This window comes from Rhamphochromis longiceps, linkage group LG4 (genome assembly GCF_057381845.1).
Source record: "Rhamphochromis longiceps isolate RC_006_pf linkage group LG4, R_longiceps_female_GT1.1, whole genome shotgun sequence".
Classification (NCBI taxonomy): Eukaryota; Metazoa; Chordata; class Actinopteri; order Cichliformes; family Cichlidae; genus Rhamphochromis; species Rhamphochromis longiceps.
Genome location: NC_140560.1, coordinates 37,147,166 through 37,167,730, shown reverse-complemented (window position 1 = coordinate 37,167,730; position 20,565 = coordinate 37,147,166). Strand labels below are relative to the sequence as shown.

General features: G+C 48.3%; 2 protein-coding genes and 1 pseudogene across 16 annotated transcripts in view; 1 reads left to right on the top strand and 2 right to left on the bottom strand.

The window, feature by feature from the left end:
• LOC146672292 (uncharacterized) overlaps nt 1–148 on the bottom strand; it is a 3,054-nt pseudogene extending 2,906 nt beyond the window's left edge.
• LOC146672291 (uncharacterized) overlaps nt 1–9,838 on the top strand; it is an 11,512-nt gene extending 1,674 nt beyond the window's left edge. Inside the window, exons 1-14 of one of the 12 annotated variants that reach the window (XM_085404873.1) lie at nt 1,969–2,549; nt 4,982–5,091; nt 5,313–5,346; nt 5,427–5,455; nt 5,641–5,694; nt 6,539–6,611; nt 6,747–6,790; nt 6,881–6,907; nt 7,741–7,777; nt 7,868–7,947; nt 8,034–8,057; nt 8,246–8,362; nt 8,504–8,574; nt 8,650–9,838. In XM_085404873.1, the coding sequence (XP_085260999.1) occupies nt 4,989–5,091; nt 5,313–5,346; nt 5,427–5,455; nt 5,641–5,694; nt 6,539–6,611; nt 6,747–6,790; nt 6,881–6,907; nt 7,741–7,777; nt 7,868–7,947; nt 8,034–8,057; nt 8,246–8,362; nt 8,504–8,574; nt 8,650–8,670 (714 nt within the window). In that variant the 5' untranslated portion in view covers nt 1,969–2,549; nt 4,982–4,988 and the 3' untranslated portion in view covers nt 8,671–9,838. The other 11 variants (XM_085404865.1, XM_085404872.1, XM_085404871.1 and 8 more) reach the window with 11 other exon arrangements.
• A 76-nt stretch (nt 9,839–9,914) lies between these two features.
• On the bottom strand, nt 9,915–20,094 carry atxn2l (ataxin 2-like). 4 transcript variants are annotated; one of them, XM_085404858.1, is made up of 23 exons: nt 20,024–20,094; nt 18,896–18,953; nt 18,178–18,234; nt 18,016–18,087; nt 17,530–17,692; nt 17,140–17,258; nt 16,626–16,717; nt 16,274–16,480; nt 15,795–16,102; nt 15,625–15,711; nt 15,351–15,485; nt 15,189–15,266; nt 15,055–15,116; nt 14,659–14,942; nt 14,508–14,571; nt 14,277–14,432; nt 14,126–14,189; nt 13,778–13,938; nt 13,432–13,558; nt 11,326–11,444; nt 11,005–11,187; nt 10,556–10,724; nt 9,915–10,261 (listed from the first exon to the last, which is right to left on the bottom strand). In XM_085404858.1, the coding sequence occupies exons 1-23, from the start codon at nt 20,065–20,067 to the stop codon at nt 10,203–10,205; spliced, it is 2,868 nt and encodes a 955-aa protein (XP_085260984.1). In that variant the 5' UTR covers nt 20,068–20,094; the 3' UTR covers nt 9,915–10,202. The 4 variants fall into 4 exon arrangements, with proteins under 4 accessions (XP_085260984.1, XP_085260986.1, XP_085260985.1 ...); XM_085404860.1 differs by lacking the exon at nt 20,024–20,094 and adding an exon at nt 19,397–19,543; XM_085404859.1 differs by lacking the exon at nt 20,024–20,094 and adding an exon at nt 19,036–19,370.
• Between the last annotated feature and the right edge of the window lie 471 nt (nt 20,095–20,565).

Genomic DNA, 20,565 nt, shown 5'->3' with positions numbered 1-20,565 from the left:
ATCGCGGTCGAGGAGTCTTCTCGGGGCCACATTTACAGCCCCGCTCGGCTGTGTTTGGCGTCTCATTGCAGGGCCAGATGTCAGGTGACCTGGTTTGCTGTGAGTTCAGGCCGAACAGGCCGCTGGTGCCGGCAGGTTCTTCATACATGAGCAGATCTGCAGCTTCACTTCAGAGAAACAGCTTTCTTTACGTGGCAAAACCCCAAAACGCCTCCTGCCTTATTTTCAGTTGTCACATAATGTAGAGCACAGCAAAAAAAGAGTTCCCCTGTGGTTGTGCGCATGGAGGGCAGGTTTTCTTACACCTTTGTGTTTATGGCTGTCTTCACTCACAGCAAACAATAAAAACAAACACACAAGAGTGATTACATAAAAAAAATCTCATGTTTTAACCTCATATTTTTAGAACTGTAGCTGTTTGAGTTGTGAGTGAGCAACGCTTATTTATGATGCGCCTTCATGACGCGGTGCTGGAGCGCTGTGAACGAGAGTAGAATAAGCAACACGTTGGAGTGATGGAGTTAAAATGAGCAGCAGGCTGGTGTGTAAGCCTCCAGCTGCAGCTCAAAGCCTGTTTGCATCCTGTCTGAGCTGCACATTGAAGCGCGCTGACAGTTTGACGGAGCTGATTATCAGGACTTTATCTGAAGACTGGAACATGTGACTTCCTGAAGTTCACCCTGATGATGCCAGAAAACCTGCAGCACAGTGTTTCTACTTGACTTTAGTGTTTCTACTTTCTGTTGAGAAACGCAGGATCCCCCTGACTCAGTCAGACTCAGCGTCTTCAGTCCAACTCCACACATCAGAGCTGTGGTCTGGACTCGGGCCTGGTCTGGCTTCAGTCTGGAGCTTTTGGACTTTCTAACAAATTAAAAATATCTATATCACTTTGAAAATATGAGCGCTAATTCTCATTTTCATTTTTGCTGCACTCGACATTTTTGTGTATTTTATTGCTCACAGTTTGATAATCGTGAACAAACAGAAACATGTGAGGATGTTAGGGTTAAAAAATCCTGCTGATCACGTAAAGATCTCAGAAACTCAAGAATCATTAGGATTCATGAGTTAGTGCTAAAGACTTAGCCTGGTTATAAACCGTTACAGATACTTATAATCATTATACACTGGTTAAAATGGGTTATAGATGGATTAGAACTGGTTATAGATGATATATATTATTGTATATTATTATATTATATATATTATAATTATATATATATTATGTATATTATTATAATATTATATACCTTACAGTATAAAGCGCCTTGAGGTGACTCTTGTTGTGATTTGGCGCTATATGAATAAAACTGAACTGAATTGAATAACTGGTTATAGACGGTTAAAACTGTCATAATGGGTTATAGAATGGTTATAACCATTATAAATTAGTTATGATGGGTTATAACTGGTTATAGACTGGTTGAGGACTGGTTTTCAGCCATTTTTTGTTTGATTTCCAAACGTGGGCTCGGACTGGGTCTTGGACGTGGGGGTTTTTTGACTGATTTTGAGCTGACCTAGTTTCGTGTCTTCGGACCATCTCAGTGTCTACTGGGTTTAGACTCTGTATTAAAGGTGATTTGAGACCCAGTTTCAGACTGGTCTTTACACTGACTGGTTTCTGACTGAAGTTATTTTGGACTAGAAGAAAAATAAATGGTAAATGGCCTAAATGGTAAATTTCAAACAAATTTGTTTTGGCAGAATCTTGAAAGACGCGGCAGAGCTTTTGTGAATTCGGGAGGTCTCTTTTGTCTGTCTGTGTGACTTTAGACTTTCAGATGTGGCTTTGGGCTTGGTTTTAGACTGGTTTCAGCCTAATTCAATTACCTAATTTTATCTTTGGTTTGATCTGATGCGGTTTCAGGGATTAGGTTTAGATCCACCTTTGGACGGATTTCTAACCTGCTTTTGAAGATTTCAAAACATATTTGATTAATTTCATGGATTTCATGGCAGTTGAAGAAACTGAATTAAAGCATCGTTAAGAAGATGATGTAATAATATGAAAGGATGTAATCGTTCATGAGCTGAGTTTGATGTTGAGCTTTGAGGTGTGGTGCATGATTTTCACTGCTGATATTTGATTTTTAGCTCAGAAACATGTGCAGCTCAGATAAAACCGATCATTATCAGTCAGTTCGTTTCCTTTGCACAGCTGTGACCTTATTAGACGAGCTTCTGTTTGCTGACAGAGTTTAATAAAACCTTTCGGGGGGTTTTGTGGCGGGCTCTACATTTGCAAGATGGCGGCCTTCCTCGCTGCAGTGTGGAATTGATGTTTGTGAGATGCAGTAAAAGCTGCGAAGCCGAGGCCGAAGATGTTCGTCTGAGTCGGGTTTCCATCATCTTGTTTCCTCTGAAGTGTGTTTCCAGCGTTCGGAGCCGGCTGGCCTTGTTTACTGGAGACTTTTGGGTTTGCAGGGGAAAGAAAGCGAGCAGTACCAGTCAGTCGCACCACGTGGTGGATGGTTTTCCTTCCTGTGTGACGCACCCCTGAGAGCAGATTAGCATCACACTGTTCTTTGTGATAACTCAGGAAGGTAAAAACCACCAGTTATTTAAGAAAATAGGACAGCCGGTTTCATTTGAACAGCTTCCTCGTGTTCACGGCCTCGTGTGATGAAGACGAGCACACGAGCGTTTGTCAAACTCAAACTTACTTGTGGCAAAATGAGTCCGATTATAATGTGAGATGAGCTTTCCTGGTCGTTCCTGACAAGTTTGTGAAAATCTGTATTTTGTATGATGTGCTGGTGCAAAAGAGACCTGCTGTCAATGACCTGCAGACAGCTTAGAAAATCAAACCCTACCAGACCTCAGTCACGTAAACTGCTCTCTGCTCAGTTTCAGTGACTTGTTGTGGAGCGACAGAGGCCGCCCGCTAATGTTAGCTAATGTTAGCTACCGGTAATGTTAGCTAATGTTAGCTAATGTTATCCAGGTTCCTGTGGCCGTCTGTACTTCATGTAAATGATGACGGTACATCATTTACATGAAGTACACGTAGACCCGAGTATGTCAAAATGTGACTTTAGTTTGGTCGTCTGATCCCACAGAGTCCCGGCTCACCGACGCACCGTCTGTACTTGTGCTGGATGAAGATGCTTCTTCACGTCTGTGGGTGGATGTTTGGGTCCAGGGTGTTGCTCCAGCAGGAATTTGGTGTTTGTGATGTGATGTAACATGTATATGGCCCATCATAAGCATCGGTATCACTTTTCAGATTCATGTCTTCTGCAGGTTTTCCTTTCTTTTTTCTGACCTTACTGCAGGTAACAGTCAGAGTTGAGCGGGTGCAGCAGCCCTCAGCTCTGCACACATGCACTTTTCCTCCAGTGATGTAGAAATGTAGCATGAAACCGTTTGTCAGCCAGACCACAAAGGTTTCTGGTTTTTATGTCTCATCCAGCGCAGTTCGGGTCGGCGTTATGAACCCGAGGAGGACGGCTTTGATCGCACGACTTCTGAACATTTAGCTTCAAAATCTGAATTAAACTGAAGCTTTTGTTTTGTGTTTGAAGCCAGTGGAAATTTGACTTGTTTGTGCAGCTTCATTGGTGGAAGTTTCCAGTTGTTGTGTTCAAAAGCCGAGAAAAACCACAGAATGAAAAACACCAAACTTCCAGAGAAGAGACGGCTCGCGGTAACAATCCTCCATGCTCACGTTTAAAGACTTGTTGTTGTGAGGAGCAGGTTTTTCACGGCTGAGACTCTGTTTTTTATTCTAACCAGAATGTGTGTGTGCACGTTTGTGGGACACTTCCTGCTTCCTTTTTTAGCATTAAATGGTGAAACACAATCATCGGCAGAGAACAAGAGCTCACGCGCTCTGCAGGCCACCGGACGCCCGCTTCAGATAAACAGGCTCAAACTAGAAGACGCTGCCTGTAAAACAAAGTCTCCAATATTTTGTCCTCCTGTAAAAACTGAAGAAAAAAACCCACTCGTCTGTTGAAATGAGTGGATTAGTCCAAACCCTAACCATAACCCCAGGTGGGTCAGCACTGACCTGACACAGGTTTACGAGTTACTCTTAATCCAAACAGAACAAAAGCACTCGGCCAGCGAATCCTTCACTCGAGGGAATTTTCTTTCTTTCAGGTCTAAAGAAAGTCCGGATCAAAACGTGCTGCTTCGTCTTCACCCAGCTTCCTGAGATTCAGCTTGTAGCCTTTTGAGTAACAAACAGCAGTGAAAACATGACCTGAAAAGGTTTTTCACTCAGAGTGGATTTGTATTTTTCCCACTGCACTAACTAAACCATCAACCTGACAAATGCCCCCACGCCATGACGCTGCCGCCGCCATGCTATATAGCTCATGACCAGCTCATGACTGTGTGTGTGTGTATTTATATATATTTATATATATCATGATGAAGATTAAAGTTTTTAATGACTAAAGCAAAAAACTATTCCCAGCCAATCGTCGTCACCACGAGCCTTGACCAATCAGATTGCTTTCATCCGATCCAGCCTTTGCTAATTATGTCTCAGTAACTCAGTCTGGCACGGCCTGGACTGCTCAACGCAGCAGATGATGTGAATGCTTCTGTGAACAGGACATCCTTTTATTTGTTGACTGATTAGATCGATAGCAGATGTTCAGATGTTCACTGGGAGTGAGGGGCACGGCTCAGAGTCAGAGAGGCTGAGACAGTCTGAGCATGTGCAGAGGAGGGAGGGGGGATGATGACGATGGAGCTGCAGGCAGGAGGAAGACCTCAGAGGAAGTTCAACAGTAAGCTGTTTGGTTTCCTGCTGTGCAGATTGATGACTGATAACAAAGTGAAAGTAAACTTCAGAATCTGAACATCACTTTAGGCTCAAACACATCTGATAAAGTTCAGGATTGTTTGTTCCAGGTTTGATCAAAGTCTGCTTTAAATAACTGAAGTTACTCGACCTCAGTCGTCCTTATCTGCAGTGACGGAGGTTAAGACCTGACCTGTGATCTTCTCCTTTCCCTCTCAGATAAACCATGGACTTCTCCTGGTTCCTTCTCCTCGTGTCGGCCGCCGTCTTCGTCTCCATCGTCCTCCTGGCCGTCATCTGTTTGGACTGCAGGAACAAAGGTCCACTGCGTGGGTGAAAGTTGCAGTTGACACTGTATCAACCTGCGGCTAACCGCTGTTAACCACAGGCTGACCTGACTCGAGCACAAACCACCCTGTGGTTTTCAGAAACGCCTTTTATCTCTGACTCAGACCAGATCTTTCACACCCATCGTGTCCAGCACAGCGTCTTCTGAGATTTCTGCTTTGAGCTACTGACACATTATAATCTTTCTTTTCTCGCCCATCAGGGTCCATCCAACAAACAGCTTCAGAAGAGTACACGTAAGTGTTCCCGTCTGCAGCACAGAGGAACTTTTTATCGATGAGTCAAAGCTTAGAAACGATGATGTTTGTTTTTTCAGATCACCTGAATTCAGAGTCATCCATGCAGGTAAGTCTGAAACATCAGTCCAACCATCAGCTCAAACCAACGGTCCATGAACACGTGGTCGATTCTGCTCTGCGATGTCGGTCACTCATCACCTTCACATTTCCACCTCTGTGTTTTTACTCTGTGCAGCTTTGCGTGACTCACACTTCACAATAATCGGTCTCATTATTGCTCGTCTCTTTAAGCTCCTCTCTCCATGCCGACTTCCAGAAGCCTTGCGAGCGGCCGCATCAGCGTTGGTAAGCTTTGAAATCAGCCTGAGCTTTGGTCCGACGTGCACGGATTTTCTGTGTGCGTACCTTCAAACTGTGGTCACATTTAACATCAACGCTGACTTCAAATGAAATAACTAATACAATACAACCTTCTTTGTATAGCACATTTAAAAAGCAGCGGTACACCAAAGTGCTTCACAGTAATACAATAAATTAGAGATAGGAACAATAACAGGGTCTAAATACACCAACAGGTGGAGCGCACGAATTAGCCTCAGCGCAGTGTAAATACAAAACACAGAGATTATTCAGCAATAAAATAAAATGATTAAAACTACGTAAGGGAACATTTGCAGGATACAGGCACTAACTAACAGGCTAGATTGAATAAATGGGTTTCAATCACGATTTAAAAGATTGAACTGATTCAGTGAACAGCAGTAGGACGATTATTCCAGAGTTCGGGTGCAGCTATGGCAAAAGCATGATCACCTCTGGCCTTCGGCCGAGACCCAGGCTGCACTGAGAGCGATTGTTGATCTCAGTGCTCTGCCAGGAGTGTACAAGCTGAGAGGTTCAGTAAGATATCTGGGAGCAAAGTCATTTATCATTTTAAAATCAATGCGGTATTTGATGGGAAGCCAATGCAGGTCAGCGAGGATGGGAAACAAGTGTAACTAGCTGATGCAATCTGCTGGTTTGGTTTTACGGAGGTAAACGAAATAATAAAAACTGAAACTTTGAGCTTTTAGGAGAAAGTAAAGTTGTCCCCTCCCCGAGGATGGACGACTGCTCTTAAAAACGGATACGAGTGCTTTATACCTCTCTATGCTGATGATGATGAAGCTAACACTGATCTGTGTTCCAGCCCAGCCGACCCTACCCCCGAACCCCGTCATCATTACAACCCCTCCACCTGACCCCCACCTGCGGCTTCCTTTGTAAGTCCCTCTGTGTTATGAGCGCACCTGGTTCAGGTGATGAACGTTGGCGAGCAGGAGACGCTCTCCTGGGAGCGTGCAGAGCTTTAGAAATCGTTGTGTGATGTGCACAGATCTCTTTTTTGTGTTTCACAGTTCAACCAAACCTGAGCACAGACCTTACACCCCAACAGAAACTGGTGAGCCTGGAAAGGACAACGCATTATTTAAGTTGTATTTTTCTGTTTTACCTTCTTACCCAAACCTGTTGCTCCAATTCTGTCCTACAGAGAGCAACCCGAGTTATGAGAATCCAGGTACGGGTACACCCTCCTCTTTTTGCAATCAGACCCATTTGCATTTGCACAGTGAGCCCAGCATCAGTCAGATGAAGCTCAGATCATCAGATGCACAGACAGAGCTGTGGTCCAGAGGATCAGACCCATCTGAGCCGTTTTGGATTAAAGAGAGTCATTTTTGATGAGCCACACGATTAGACTTTATGCCAGGAGTACACCGGCTTGTTGCCTGTTCAGAGGAACAGCTCAGAGGAGCTTCGTGAAGATGTTTCACCTCTCAGGCTGCCACAGTTCAGAACTGACATCTGATCTGATAAGTTTAGACTGGTTGGTGCAGAGTTGGTTGGAGGAGGTGGAGGTAGATGATCCGCTGCGGTGACCTCTAAAGGAAGCAGCTGGGAGATGAAGATCTACTTTTAATCTCAATATTGTGACATTTCTGTGTGAAAAACAAAAACCAGTGACTGACTTTCATCACTTTGTCTTGTTGGCGTTGACTTCCAAGACCTGAAGCTTCTCGGCCTCCAAAAGCGATTTATCAGTGAGACTTGCGGAAACTGTTAGACTGGATTTAATAGGTTTAACTCTGAGATTTTAGGATTTATTTAACTTTGAGATTAGTTAAACTGGACCTGGGATTTAATATTGGACCTCTTTAACCTGGTTATGGTTGTAGTGGACTGGTTAAGCTCTTTGGACTGGGAGAGCTGGTCTGGACCGGGATTGGGCTGCAGACTCGGATTAGAATCTGGGATTTGTTAGATTTAAGTCAGGAAGAAAACTCTGACCTTTGACCCTGTGATGTCAGTGTGCAGGAACGTGATGTTTAGCTGACTTTTGTTTTTCCACAGAACCTGAGAAGGACGTTGACGATCATGATAATTACATGTAGGTTTCCACGTGCAGCTTCCAGCTGGTGTTTGCACCTCAGTGATGACGCTCTAAACTGATCTTCCTCTTCTTCTGTGGTTTCCCCAGAGAGGTGTTACCCGACAATCCGGAGGAGAGCAAAGGAGTCCCCGCGGACATCGAGAGCCGAGCCTCGACGCCCAGTTCAGGTGCAGTTTGGATCTTTCATCGTAAAACACGGACGTTGGGGAGTCAACAGAATGTGGACTCATCAGCTGTTTGTGCTCTTTCACAGATCATAATTACGTGAACCTCGATGGTAAGGCAACATAGTTGTTCAGCTTCAACGCGTTTCAAACGTTTCTTTTCCTTTTATTTAAAACGGAAACAAAACAGGAAAGTATGACAAGTTTTAAAATGTCTGAACGCCAAAACAAGCAGCTGTTCAAACAGAAGTCAGAATTCATTTTTAATCACGCCGCATCGCCGCCTCTGTTCTCTGCTCAGAAGAAGACGACGACGACGAACCCTATGAGAACGTGGCACCAAAAGGTATACTGCACTGCGCACCCGACGCTATGCTCCAACTGTCCGGTACCTTCCCCCGTCGTGCGACTTATCAAAGTAAAGTTGTCTTCTTTTGATTGACATGTCATCAGCAAATAAGCTTCGATAATCCTCCTCTGTGACAAAATAACTCACTGAATGTTTTGGTTTTTTAAGCACACGTGGTTATAAAAGGTCGGATGTTTGTCTTTTGTTCAGGGTCCACTCCAGGTTCATCCGCTCAGAGCAGCGAAGACGAGTACGAAGAGTCCAACTACGTCAACCAACCTGTAAGTCGAAGCGACTCGCCAACATTCAGCTTCTCGTTGGAGACGTCGGCTCAGTCGCTGTCTTCTTCTTTTCAGATGGGACTAGTCAACCACTGACGACCACATCGAGCGTTCACCTTCCTCCATAACGACGCCCGACCAGTTTTTTTTGTTTTGTGTTTTTTTTAAGCTGAACGACTGAGATAAGAAACTGAGATGAAGACCTGAAACACCTTCCTCCCCACTTCCTGCAGGCTCAGCAATGTCAGTGTGATCAGACTGACTGAGGCGTAAAACTGCACATTTGAAACTTCCACTTTGGCCATCAGATACCTGGAAACCAGGTAAATGCCAGCCGTGCTCTGGAGGAATCCATCCTGTTCCAGCGGCGTCCTCGGTCCAAACAGGAAGTCAAGTTTTGCTTCTTTGGTTTTGTGTAAATATCTGCTGGAGTGTTTTTGGACCTTTTACGCTGCAGTTACACTCGGGAACCTGGAGCGGCGCGACTCGACCGGAAATGACATGTAATCTGTTTACGGTGAGGATTTGTATTTGTGTGGCGTCCGGCCCAAACGTCACTGCTCTGAAACAAAAACTGCAAAATTACACACTCGGCAATAAAAGCAGAATACAACCGGCCGAGCGTCCCTGCGGCAGACGAGCCCGATCATCGCGCCAGCCCGTCACAGCGACCGCAGACGGCCTCACGCCAGCCGATCTCTGCCGTCACCTTATTTAAATAAATGAAAGTAATAACCGGCAGTCAGATTTCGTTTCCTCCTTAGTGGGTAGACTGCCGTCCCATTTTCAAACCTGCTCCCCCTACAGGCTGGAACCGGAACAGGAAGTCGCTGTGCAGGTTTCCCCGAGCGTCACCATAGAGACACCATAGAGTATTTATAAGTCACGAAGGTGGGAACACTAAATTAGGATCCTGTTATTCGCTTTTGTAGCAGCGACAAATCCAGCAGTGCGAGGAGGCGTCAGATCAGTTTCTCTCCCGTGACTCTGACTCACAGGTTTCTCTCTCTCTTTAAATATTTGACTTAAATACGTTAGGTTTTATTTCATTGGTTAACTCTTCCTTTCACACGCCTCGCGTCATGAGGGGCGACATGTTTGAGCTTTACTTTGATGACACCTCCTGAGAACGTTCTCATCCATCCAGTGTTTTTCATGTATTTATGTGCAGTTGCTGTTTGCTGTCGTCTCTGGGCCTGTAAAAACCTGAGTGTGAGAACAAATGTTTTTTTAAAGAACTACAAATTAAATGTTTTAAAGAAAACCTGAATCCGAGTCTATCTGCGCCCAGCTGGAGGTTACAGTGAATCAAACTCTTCACGGAGACAGAACCAAAGCGGTTTCAGTGCTTTTATTAATAATGAACTGGTTTCGTCTGTAAAAAGGACAGAGGAAGAATGGGGCACACAAAGTTTCCACCAGTTTGAACGTCTTCAGTCCAGTTTCATGTCCGTGTGTACAGACGGTCTCTGCCTACGTGTTAAAAACCGAGAAGCTCCGCCTCACGCGAGGCGTTTCCGTCTGATCTGCTTTTTAAAAAACATCCAGGTGAGAACATCAACTCGTGTCAGGCGTGCGGGGAATGTTACGAGGTGGAGGCGACGCCGCTATCGTGAATCCGGCCGGCTTCAGTTGGCGGACGGATGGAAGGACAGCTGCTGGGCGGGGTGAGCCTGGACCTGGACAGCTGGAAGACACGAAACACAAAAGCTCGGGATTAAATCCTCCTCACAGCCCGGAGCGCCATCTGGAGCCAACCGTCTCCTGCTCGATGGCGCCGATGCACTCCCACAGCTTAGATTAGGCCAATTATCATTGATTTGATTCATTTACTAATAATTCAGTGGCCAATAACCCTCAGGTTTCCCTGCAGACGACCCGACCGTCGACTTTGTTTCTGCTGTGAGTTTCATGCGAGCCTGTGTTTGACGGTCGCAGCAGGAGCTGAGATTTAAGTCTGTGGGAGGTTTGTTCCCCTCACCTTGACCGGGTCCGATGTAGAAGTGCTGCGGCGCCCCCTGCTGGGGCGGCGGGCCGTGCTGGGGGTTGGAGCCGCCACCCTGCTGAGGGGGGGCGTAGTGCAGCATGACAGGCGGGGGGCCGTGGCCGGCAGCGTGGTGCGGTCCCGACATGCCGCCCGTTATGTGAGCCTGCAGAGGACAAACAGGAGAGGTTTCAATCTGACAGCAGGGGGCGCCGAGCTCAAAGATGAAAGAAACCTCACGTTATTAATCAGCTGATTAATATTATAATATAAATGTTTTTATTTTGGCTGATACTCCAGGTTTCACGTTTACCTCTGCAAACAACACACGGTGAGAACAGCGGATTCCTGAACCCGACTTGTTCTCACATGAATCTAAAGAACGGTTAAAGCGGCAGAAACACCTCACGTTCGGTTTATCTCAGGCAGGTGCTCTTCCTGTTCACCTGTGTGAGCTGGCTGATTGACGGGAAGCCGTGGGTCAGCTGCTGGGGCGTGGGCAGGCCGTATCCCTGCATGGCGTAGGCGGCCTGCGGCGAGCCGTGGCCCGGCGGCAGGTTAGGGGGCGTGGGAGCCGATAGACCTCCGGAGTGAAACAAGGACTGAGGTTGAGAGGCGCCCTGACTCACCTGAGGAGTGTGAACCAATAAATACATTAAAACATTTAGAAAAACAAACCTGACGGCGGCGTTATCAGTTTCTCCTGACTTTGAACAAAAGCTTCAGATGCGATGGATTAGTCATCGTTGGCGTCAGAATGCACCCACCTGAGCGTGTCCTGGGCTGGGGGCCGTGTGCTGGGGTGGGGGGTGACTCCCAGTGGGTGTGCTGGAGGGCTGAGGAGGATGGAGGGAGCCCGAGTGGTGAGTATGGATGGACTGAGGAGCTGAGAGAGGAGGAAGGATGAGCTTTAATCAGCATTCCCACCTCACACAGGTGGGTTAAACCAGTCACACCTTCAACGATTTTACGCTTTTTATTGTAAATTAAAGAGTTTTCACAGAGGAAATGTCCACGATGACTTTATCATCTGAGAGAAGCCGAACAGACCAGAGCTGGAACGGTGTGCAAAAACAATTTGAAGCACAACATGGCGCAGTGACCTTTAACCTTTACTTAAGCAGACAAATAACAAGCATCTTCTTTACAACAGCAGCCCGAGGAAACGGGGATCGAACAAAGAGCATCTACGATCCGCTCTAAAGCGCTGCCCCCTGGTGGTCAAAGTCTGGTTTAAACTAGGGGCGGGTTTTAATCTTCGATTTATCGATTAAAATCGATTCTGGCTTGGATAACGTGAAATCGATTCATTCAAATCCTGAATCGATTTTTTAATATAGATGAATTTTTCCCGAAATGCCAGAATCTCAGGTGAAACCTCACAAAACTTCAACAACCACCAAAGATTAAAACAGTAACTGAGAGCAGGAACAGGCTTCTGCACAGAGACGTGAACACAAAGCTCGACCCGCCGACGCATCAGGATCAGCGAGCTGTGACTTTCTCACCGACGGCACGGACACGGTCGGGGCTGAAAGCCGACAGCTCGCTGACTCTGTCGGCGGGTCGAGCTTTGTGTTCACGCCCTTTTTGTGCTGATTCTGAAGCTGTTAGTTTGATCTCTCTCCAAACAATAAACTACGCTTCACACAAACATCGTCATGGATTCACTCTGACTTTGCTGTTTTGCTGCCACCACAATAAAAAGCGCACCGCTCTCTCTGTCTAAAAATCTGTTTTCTGCATTATTCGCTTGCTTGTTACGCACAAGTCTACCGAAAACAAGACCTCATTTCTGCTGTTGAAATACTTTTTAAACTTTTTTAAATGATACAAAATGCAAAACGCTGTGTCTGTAATAAAACCGCTGTAACTTCAGAGGTGATGTTCATGTGCTGATTAATTGTTTTCTTTCGTTTTTGATCGACTGCAGAATATTTTTATAAAATCCAGAACAGGAAAATCTGCTTCATGTTTTTCTGTTTTATCCTCAGCTGCTTTGACACAAAGGCCTCTGCTGTGACGCTCACACCTTTGATAAAGTCTTGCGTGTGTCAGCTTCCTTTTTATAGATACAAAAATATGTAAATGTGCTGATCTGAATTATAATATTTCTGACTGTCAGAATTTCCCAGATTTAAATCGAATTGAATCGATTCTAGAAATCAGTGACGATGCCCAGCTCCAGTTTAAACGTCTTTTTTTGCACGACCTGTAAATGTTATTAGTCTTTATGCAGACCACACAATGCAACCACCAAACTCCTCCAGGGGTGTGAAACATCTGGCCCCCTGGATGCTCTGCTGAGAGTGAAAACTGGCGAGGTCCGCCCAGATACTGAGCTTTCTGACCAGCAAACCCCAACAGGTCTCCTCCACCCTCATCCTGAACCCCCTCTCTCCACCAACACCACAGTGAGAGACTGTAGGGAGGAGGTGAAGCACCTGACTGGGTGGGGTTCTCACAATAACCTGCTCTTTGACACCACCAAGACCATCTGTCACCCCGACACTTGTCCCCACCCACTCCACCCTGCCTACACTCTTCTGCATGTATTTGAGCTCATCTCTAGTCTGATATTATTCCTGATGTCAGCTTCATCCCAGAGGAGTCGAACGCCGCATCAGGTCAAACAGTCAGAGCTCTCAAATCTGTCTGAACCACGAAGACGTCGAATCGTCTGTTGTTCCTGTAAAGACGTCTCTAAACGTCCTGTTTCAGCTGAAGACACGTTCAGACTGAAAGCTGAATCTGCTTCACAATAAATATTTACTTGTGTGGGTCATTAAGCAGCAACTCTGAGCTGCATGTGAAACAAAAGGAGATAAATTTGTGTTTGAAGCTCAAATTTTAACATGCAGCTCCTCTCTTACCGTACATGGCCTGCTGGGGGCCCGGCGGGCCGTCGGCCTGCCCGGGGAACTGGGGGCCCGGGGGCCCGAGCGGCTGAGCGGCCCCGGCGGTCAGCATCCTCGCTCCCTGCAGCATCGAGTAAATCGGCTATGGTTAAAGAGAGAGGACAAAGTCAGCACCACGTTTTAAAAAGCACAGAAGACGAAACGTGAACTCATCTTCCTGTAAATGTTTCCGTAACCGCCGCAGAGACATCAACAGTAAGCGAGCGGCCGTCACTGAGGTCACGTGTTTTGTGACGACTGCACGATAGCACGTCCCACAGAAACCTGGTTCAGCGACAGGCGAAGAGCACGCTGCACTTACCTGTCCGTGGAAGTGTGGGGGCAAGGCCTGGATCACCTGACTGTACTGCAGGTAGGACTGGGGGTAAGGAGAAGCCACCAGCTGGGGCCCTGCTGCCGAGGCCGAGATCATGGAGGAGGCCGGGGAGCCGTGGTGCTCCGGACGCGGACCCCCGACCAACCCTGGAGCAGAAGAACACCTGGATCACTGAACTCAACCAGCACAATAAATTTGAACGTCCAACGATCAAACTGCAGGACTAACAGACACACAGCGTCCTGATCTGAACTGGAGGCGGCGGCACGGGAAAAGAAAAGCGCTCGTTTCTCACAGGGACACCAAATATGGAGGCGTGAGTGCGGCGTGTACCTTTGGGTCTGGGGTATTTCCCCTGACTGATGGTCGACACGGTGTACTGATACAGCTGAGGAGCCTGAGGAGGACACGAGGACGCCATTACATCACATCAGTGTCATCACCAACCCCGCCCCCTGAGACGGACATTTAAATAAAAACACACCTGGATGGAGTGTCCCTGCAGGGGGATGGGGGAGATGTAGGACAGGTAGTGTGCAGGTGGGCTGCTGTAGATGGCCCCTCCTCCTGGCTGTCCTGGGAGGACCACCGCGGGGCTGGGCGGGGTCGGCCGAGGCGGGACGGGGTTCGAGGCGGGTTTCTGCAAGTCACAATGAGCGGCATGTTTGAGAAGTGTGCACGAAGCACGACTCGGGCGCGACCTCTGAGGACTTACCGCGTTTCCTTTAACGGGAAGAAACTCCTTGGCGTTTGGATTCAGCGTCGAGTTTTTCACCTGCCTGAAAACATCAGAACCACGGAGACGCGTGAAACACGTGTTACAGCGCCATCACGGCGTCTTTACATTTGCTACTCGCTTCACTCACGCTGCCGTCGGCGTCGCCGTCTCCGCTCGCTCGCTGCTCAGCTCCCCTCCGATCGGGGTCGCAGTCGGCCCCTCCGTCCCTGAGGAGCGGGGGCCGGGTGGAGCTGCAGGCAGCAGGGCAGCAGGTGCTGAGATGGGTGGAGCTACCTCTGTAGCCACGACAGGCCTCGGTGGGCTGGGGGACGACAAGGAGGAGGAGGAGGAACACTCCGTGGAGGGGGTGGGGCTATCCTGAAGGGTGTCTACAGAGGCGGGGCTCGCCAAAGGGGAGGAGCTCGCCTGCAGCTGAGTGACAAAGAGGAAGACCTCGGTGAGACCAGCGACTGCAGACGCTCCATTTCTTTCATTTTTTAAAATGACATCACAGCAGGTGACATCATGTGACCACCGTGATTACCCTGAACTCTTTGCCAAACTTGCGGAGCTCCTCCAGCTGAGACCTCTGCTGCACAGACGGAGCTGCGAACAGGAAGAGAGGCGGAGTGAGGAGGGCTGACGAAGGCAGCGGCAGGCGGGTGGAGGTTTTTGTACCTTTGCTGTTCTTGCCGTCCTGTGGAGCGGGCGGACCTTCAGGCGGCTCTTTGGCGGCGTTGCCCAGGACTTCACTCACTGCAGAGGAACACGTTAGCACAGGTTTCACACAGCGGTCTGTGAGCGCTGCACACGCGACAAATAAATCAAACATCAGCTCACCGTCCACGGGGAAGAGGGGGGTGGGGCCAGTGGGTTTGGTGGTGGTCGCCATGGTGACAGTGGAAAGGGAGGAGGAACCGGGGTCGACAGACGGAGGATCCTGGGGAGGGGCGTCTGGTTTCATAGCACGAGATGCTGAAGGACAGACGGAGATGAGGAAGAGGAGGAACAGGTGAGCGTCCAGGAGGAAGGAAGGAGGAAGCTCTGCTCAGCTTTTGTGTGCGTGCGTGCGTGTGTACGTGTGCATGTGTGTGTGCGTGTGTGTGTGCGGTACCTGCAGGCGTGGACTGGGAGTTCGGGCTCCGCAGCGTTCTGTTGCTCTGGAATCTCTGAAGGGATTTCGGAGACATTCTGGATGAAACTGAAGGAGACGATCAAACATAGACGTTAGTGCATGATGTGACCACAAGAGGGAGCTGCTCGACACACACAGAAGCTTCGTACCACCGTTTACAGATGAGCGCGTGGTGTCGGTTAGCGCCTGCGGGTGCGAGCGCGAGTGTGGAAGAACGTGGTTGGTGTGGGGCGGGCTGCTGGCGGCAGGTGGGCTGCTCCGTGATTGGCTGGGAGAGCAGGCGGTCCTGACAGACATAGGACTGCTCCTATCAGAGGATGGTTTGGGGGAGGAGCAGCTGGGCGGGAGGTGTCTGGAGGGAGGCGGTGCTGCTCGGCCGGAGGCCCCGGGTCTGATGCTGCTGGCAGACGGGCCAGTCTCTCGAGCCCTCTGAGGGAGGGGGACGTACTTCGCCTCCCTGAGAAACAAGGGAGGGAAACAGGAAGCGAGAGCAGCTTCAGGTCAGGAAAACATCCTGGGAACTTCTGAGGCAAATTCAGGCAGGAAAGTTTGTATTTTGGGAATTTTTGGTCATTTTTAAAATGTTTTATTATTTTCTGCCTCGCCAGGTGCGCCACGTTCCCGTTACCTGCTCGTGGAGGCGAACCCAGGACTCGTCCTCTCCTCCCGCTCTCGGACCACCGAGCTGTACTTGTCCTCCTCGCTCCTTCCCTCGTCGTTCTCCAGGGAGACGCGGCGGCGGTACTGCAGGCTGCTCTCGATCTCACTGGCTAGCTGCGCCGCCCTAGCCTCCCGCTGCCGGTACACCTCCAAGTTCCCTCTCTGCAAAGGCATGCTGGGAAAAGCATGACAGAAGGAAGGAGAGACCCTCATTTAAAATCATGAAAACCGACGCTTCACAACATATGCGAACATTTTTATGTTTCACGTCTGGCAGACGGAGACACAGCTGGTGAACCTGAAAAGGTTTGTTTCCTTACGTGTACATGGAGAGGCTCGAGTCGTAGGTCGACTTCACGCCATACGCTTCCTCGTTAAACTTGAACATCTCGTTGGCGTCCCAGCCGTTCGACTGACACAAAGGGAAAAAAAACGAATGAATCGGAGACGTCTCATTTCAGCGAGGTACTCCACGTGAACCCAACAGGAAAATATCTTCAAAATCAGCAGGGCAGTGCTGACAAGCCAAAAGCATCAGTTTGTCCTAAATAATAAAACCTTTCTTTGGAAATAATTCTGCTTCATTTGTTAATAAAACCGTACGTTTGAGATTTACAGGTAAGAGTCCACCTGATTTGTGTCGTTGGTTTTCAAACATTTCAGTAAGAAGTTTTTGTGAAATCGTCTGCTCGGTTCAGCTGTGAGAGAACGGCCTGAAACAGGAGCTGCAGTTCCTCTAACGTCCACCAGAGGCAGCAGTAGAGGTCAGTAAGAGCAGAGGGGGTGCTGCGGGTCAGTGTAAAACTTTCCCTTCGAAATTAAAAGCTTCCTCACCGTGTCCGAGTCCAGGTCAAAGCCGTCTCCGTTTCCATCCCCGTCCCACCGCTGCAGCACCTTCTCCCGGTGCTCCCCGTTCAGCCGCGACGAGCCGATGGCCGAGTCCGTGAACGAGTCTGCAGACAAAAAAAAAAAAAAAAAAAAAATCAGGCTTCGGTCCGACCACTTCAGATCCTTCATCTCTGCAGCATCCGACGCACAAACCAGTTAACGCGCCGCTGATCATCACGTTATCCAGTTTTGAATATTTATTACTCGCACAGGTAATATTCCCCATTAACCCTCCGACTCTCCCCTGAGACCTGGAGCTCACACGCAAACCTGATTTTTGTTTTTTTAAAGAAAATAAATGCAGTTCTAATCTAAACGTGGGCGGAGCCCGTTTACCTCTGACGGCAAAGGTCAAGTCGACGTCCCGGCACGTCATAGTGACGAGGTCAGCGGGGCTGAAGATCATGGTGTCAGTAACATCCTCGATCCTGGGAGCAGAGGGCTGGCTCCCTCCTCCTCCGTCACTCACTTTGTGAACAGCATCCACAGCCAGCTCACACTGACACATGCAGACAGATTACAGCCATTTAACCAGTGAAGCTTCTGCAGGAGTGACCTCACAGACGGCAGTTTGATGCATCAGAACTGCGTCAAATTGCAAAGTAAAGACTCAGTGATGGTAAAGACAAACCCCCACTAAGGGCAGGACTTTGTGACATTGGGGAAGAAGACCTCCCTTTTAACAGGAAGAATCCTTCAACGGGAGCAGACTCAGACACGAGCAAAGAGACAAAACGGACAGCAGGAGAGAGCCGTGTGTCTGAACCCCTGAGAAGCAAAAACACTGAAGGTCAAAATATCAGCCGTTTTAAAAAAAGTCACCTGCGAGCTCAGCGTCTTGAAGATTCCCTCGTACACGGCACCATTTTTCACTCTCACGTCGCAGGTGGAGCCCTGGAAGCAGCAGAGAGGACGGCTTCAGTGCATCTGCGGCACTCAGCCAAAAAACAGCAACCAGAAACAAAAAGGCAGAAACGGACTCACCACCACCGCTGTGAGGAAGTGAAGCATGCGCGCGTTGTTGTAGACGCCTTCAAATACCTGCAGACACAGGTGAGGCGTGAGAGCAGGTCATACTTAAGGTGCAGGTAAAGTCAGCTGATTGTGAGGGGTCAGGTGGGAAAACACGAGTACACGTGGACCATGGTGAGGAGCACAGAAATAAACCTCAGCTTCAGGAAACCGCCCTGAAATAAACGAGCCCTCAAACATTTAAGCTTTCATTAAATACAGCGCAGCGCCGCCTCAGCACTGAAGTCTCGGCTGACAGCTCGAGTCCAATGAAAACACGTTTCAAACATCCACAAGTCAACATTTTAGTTGTTTTATTGTTTGAGAGAAGAAAACGTTAAAGGTTGAGACGCTAACCCAACCTGTCCCAGTCTGAGTTCTCCACAGGCCAGAGATTTAAGGTTAACGAGCCCTGACAGACTGCCTACCTGTCCAGGTGTACCCCACCTCCCGGCCTATGAGAGCAGGGATAACCTGCAGCTCAAACACAATCCTGAATTGGATAAATGGAAGAAAATGGATGGAAAAAAGACGTTTCAGTGGCAGAGACAAGCTTCCACATCTGAGCCTGTGATGACTTATTTTGATGGAGTTTCATAATAAAGCCTTTTATTCAGGCTGTGTTTCCAAACAGCAGGTGTGTCAGCTGACCAGACACACCTGTCTGAGACCAGCAGTCACCTGTACTTACAGAGCTGCGCACAGGAGGAGACTGCGTCAGTGGAGGTGGCTTCATGGTGCTCCTGCTCCTGAAAAAGGAGGGGAAAGCGTCAGGTAGACAAATTACAGGTAAAACGTCCTCTGCGCGAACAATGACATCAAAGAGTCCACCCCTGCAGAAAGCCGCCAAACCAGCTGAAGCCTAGCATGCAATGATCTGGCCCTGCCCGCACACACGGCGCCGTCCCGCAAAGGTGGCGCAGTTTTACCGCAGAATCGTAAAGTAAGCTAGCGCAGCAGGCTAACGGCGCTAGCTCAGGGACACGGCGACTTTTAAACAAACGAACCGCCACAAATGGCCAGAGTGACACGTGCACGAGGCTTAGCGTGTAAATAATACTTTTTAGTCACGTGCATCCCCGTTACTCCGGTGTTGCCGTCCCGGTACGAAGTCACGCGGTTTGACAGGCCGAACACGGCGCACCTGGAAAACAACAACAAAACAGCGCCAGGTGCGCTCGATTTACCGCACCCGGGTCCCGCCGCACACGTGATGCGGCCCCACTGTGGCTGGCGGCCCGATCCACGGATTCCAGTTCAAATTCAAACGAACGCGTTCATGAGCGGAGCAGCTTGGACTGCGTGTAAATGACCATCCCTGTGACGTAAGCACTTAGCTGCCCCGATGCGGCAACTTCCACGCTACGCCCATACTCACCAGGCCCACCCCGGTAATTAAAACGAGCGCACTAAACGCAAACCCCGCCCACTTATCTACATTAGGCAACCGATTCGTTCGTTTTGTCGCCGTCGTTTCCTCATTGGTTAGAGTTCCTGTCAATCATACGTCACCCTGTTTAAGCAATGTTACATCGACGATCGCGTGCGTTTTGTTTTTGTTTAGTTTTTAAACTTCGCGACAGTAAAAAAACAAAAACACAAGCAAAAAAGGACAAACCTGAGAGCGGGTTCAATCATCCTTCACTGGCTTTCATCCAGAATCAATTAGCAAACCAATAATTTACTGACTTTAAAGTAATGCATGCACCTTTCAGTAAAGTTCAGATTTATTGAAGCACTTTGCATTTTAAATATGCGCCCATGTCTAAAAATGAGCTGTGATGTTGTCCAATACCACCTCAGGTTGTTCGCATCACACATTGCATCACCATGGACTCCAGATTGTTCCAAACATTTCATCATTTTGAGATCACGACTGTCCAAATACACCCATGTCCATCTTGAAGACGAAGCAGCTTCTCTTTTGAGCTGAAGAAGCTCAGAAATCTGCAGTTCCTGCAACATCCACCAGAGGCAAACCGAGAGGTGAAAGGCAGCTGTAGCCGCTCGCTTCACCTGAACTGGACCTCTGGACCATGTTTGTGTTGTTGGAGCCCTCTGACCAATAATATGGCTGCTGTGAGGTCACTGTACTAACAGACGGTCCAACAGGTGTGAGCTCCAGTTCTGTGAAACTGCTGGATTTGATTGGATGTTATTTAACCGTTTCACACAGTGGTCACTACAGTTACAGCTATTCAAAGGCTGTTTGCTTGTTTGTGTTGATGGTATACTTTCACATAAACCACTACATTGGACACTGATGTCACCCCATACTTGCCACCCACTCCAAAGGTGATGTTGTCCACCTAAGTGGACATGTAAAAGTCTTTGAAAAGCACATGTTTAAACAAAAATGAA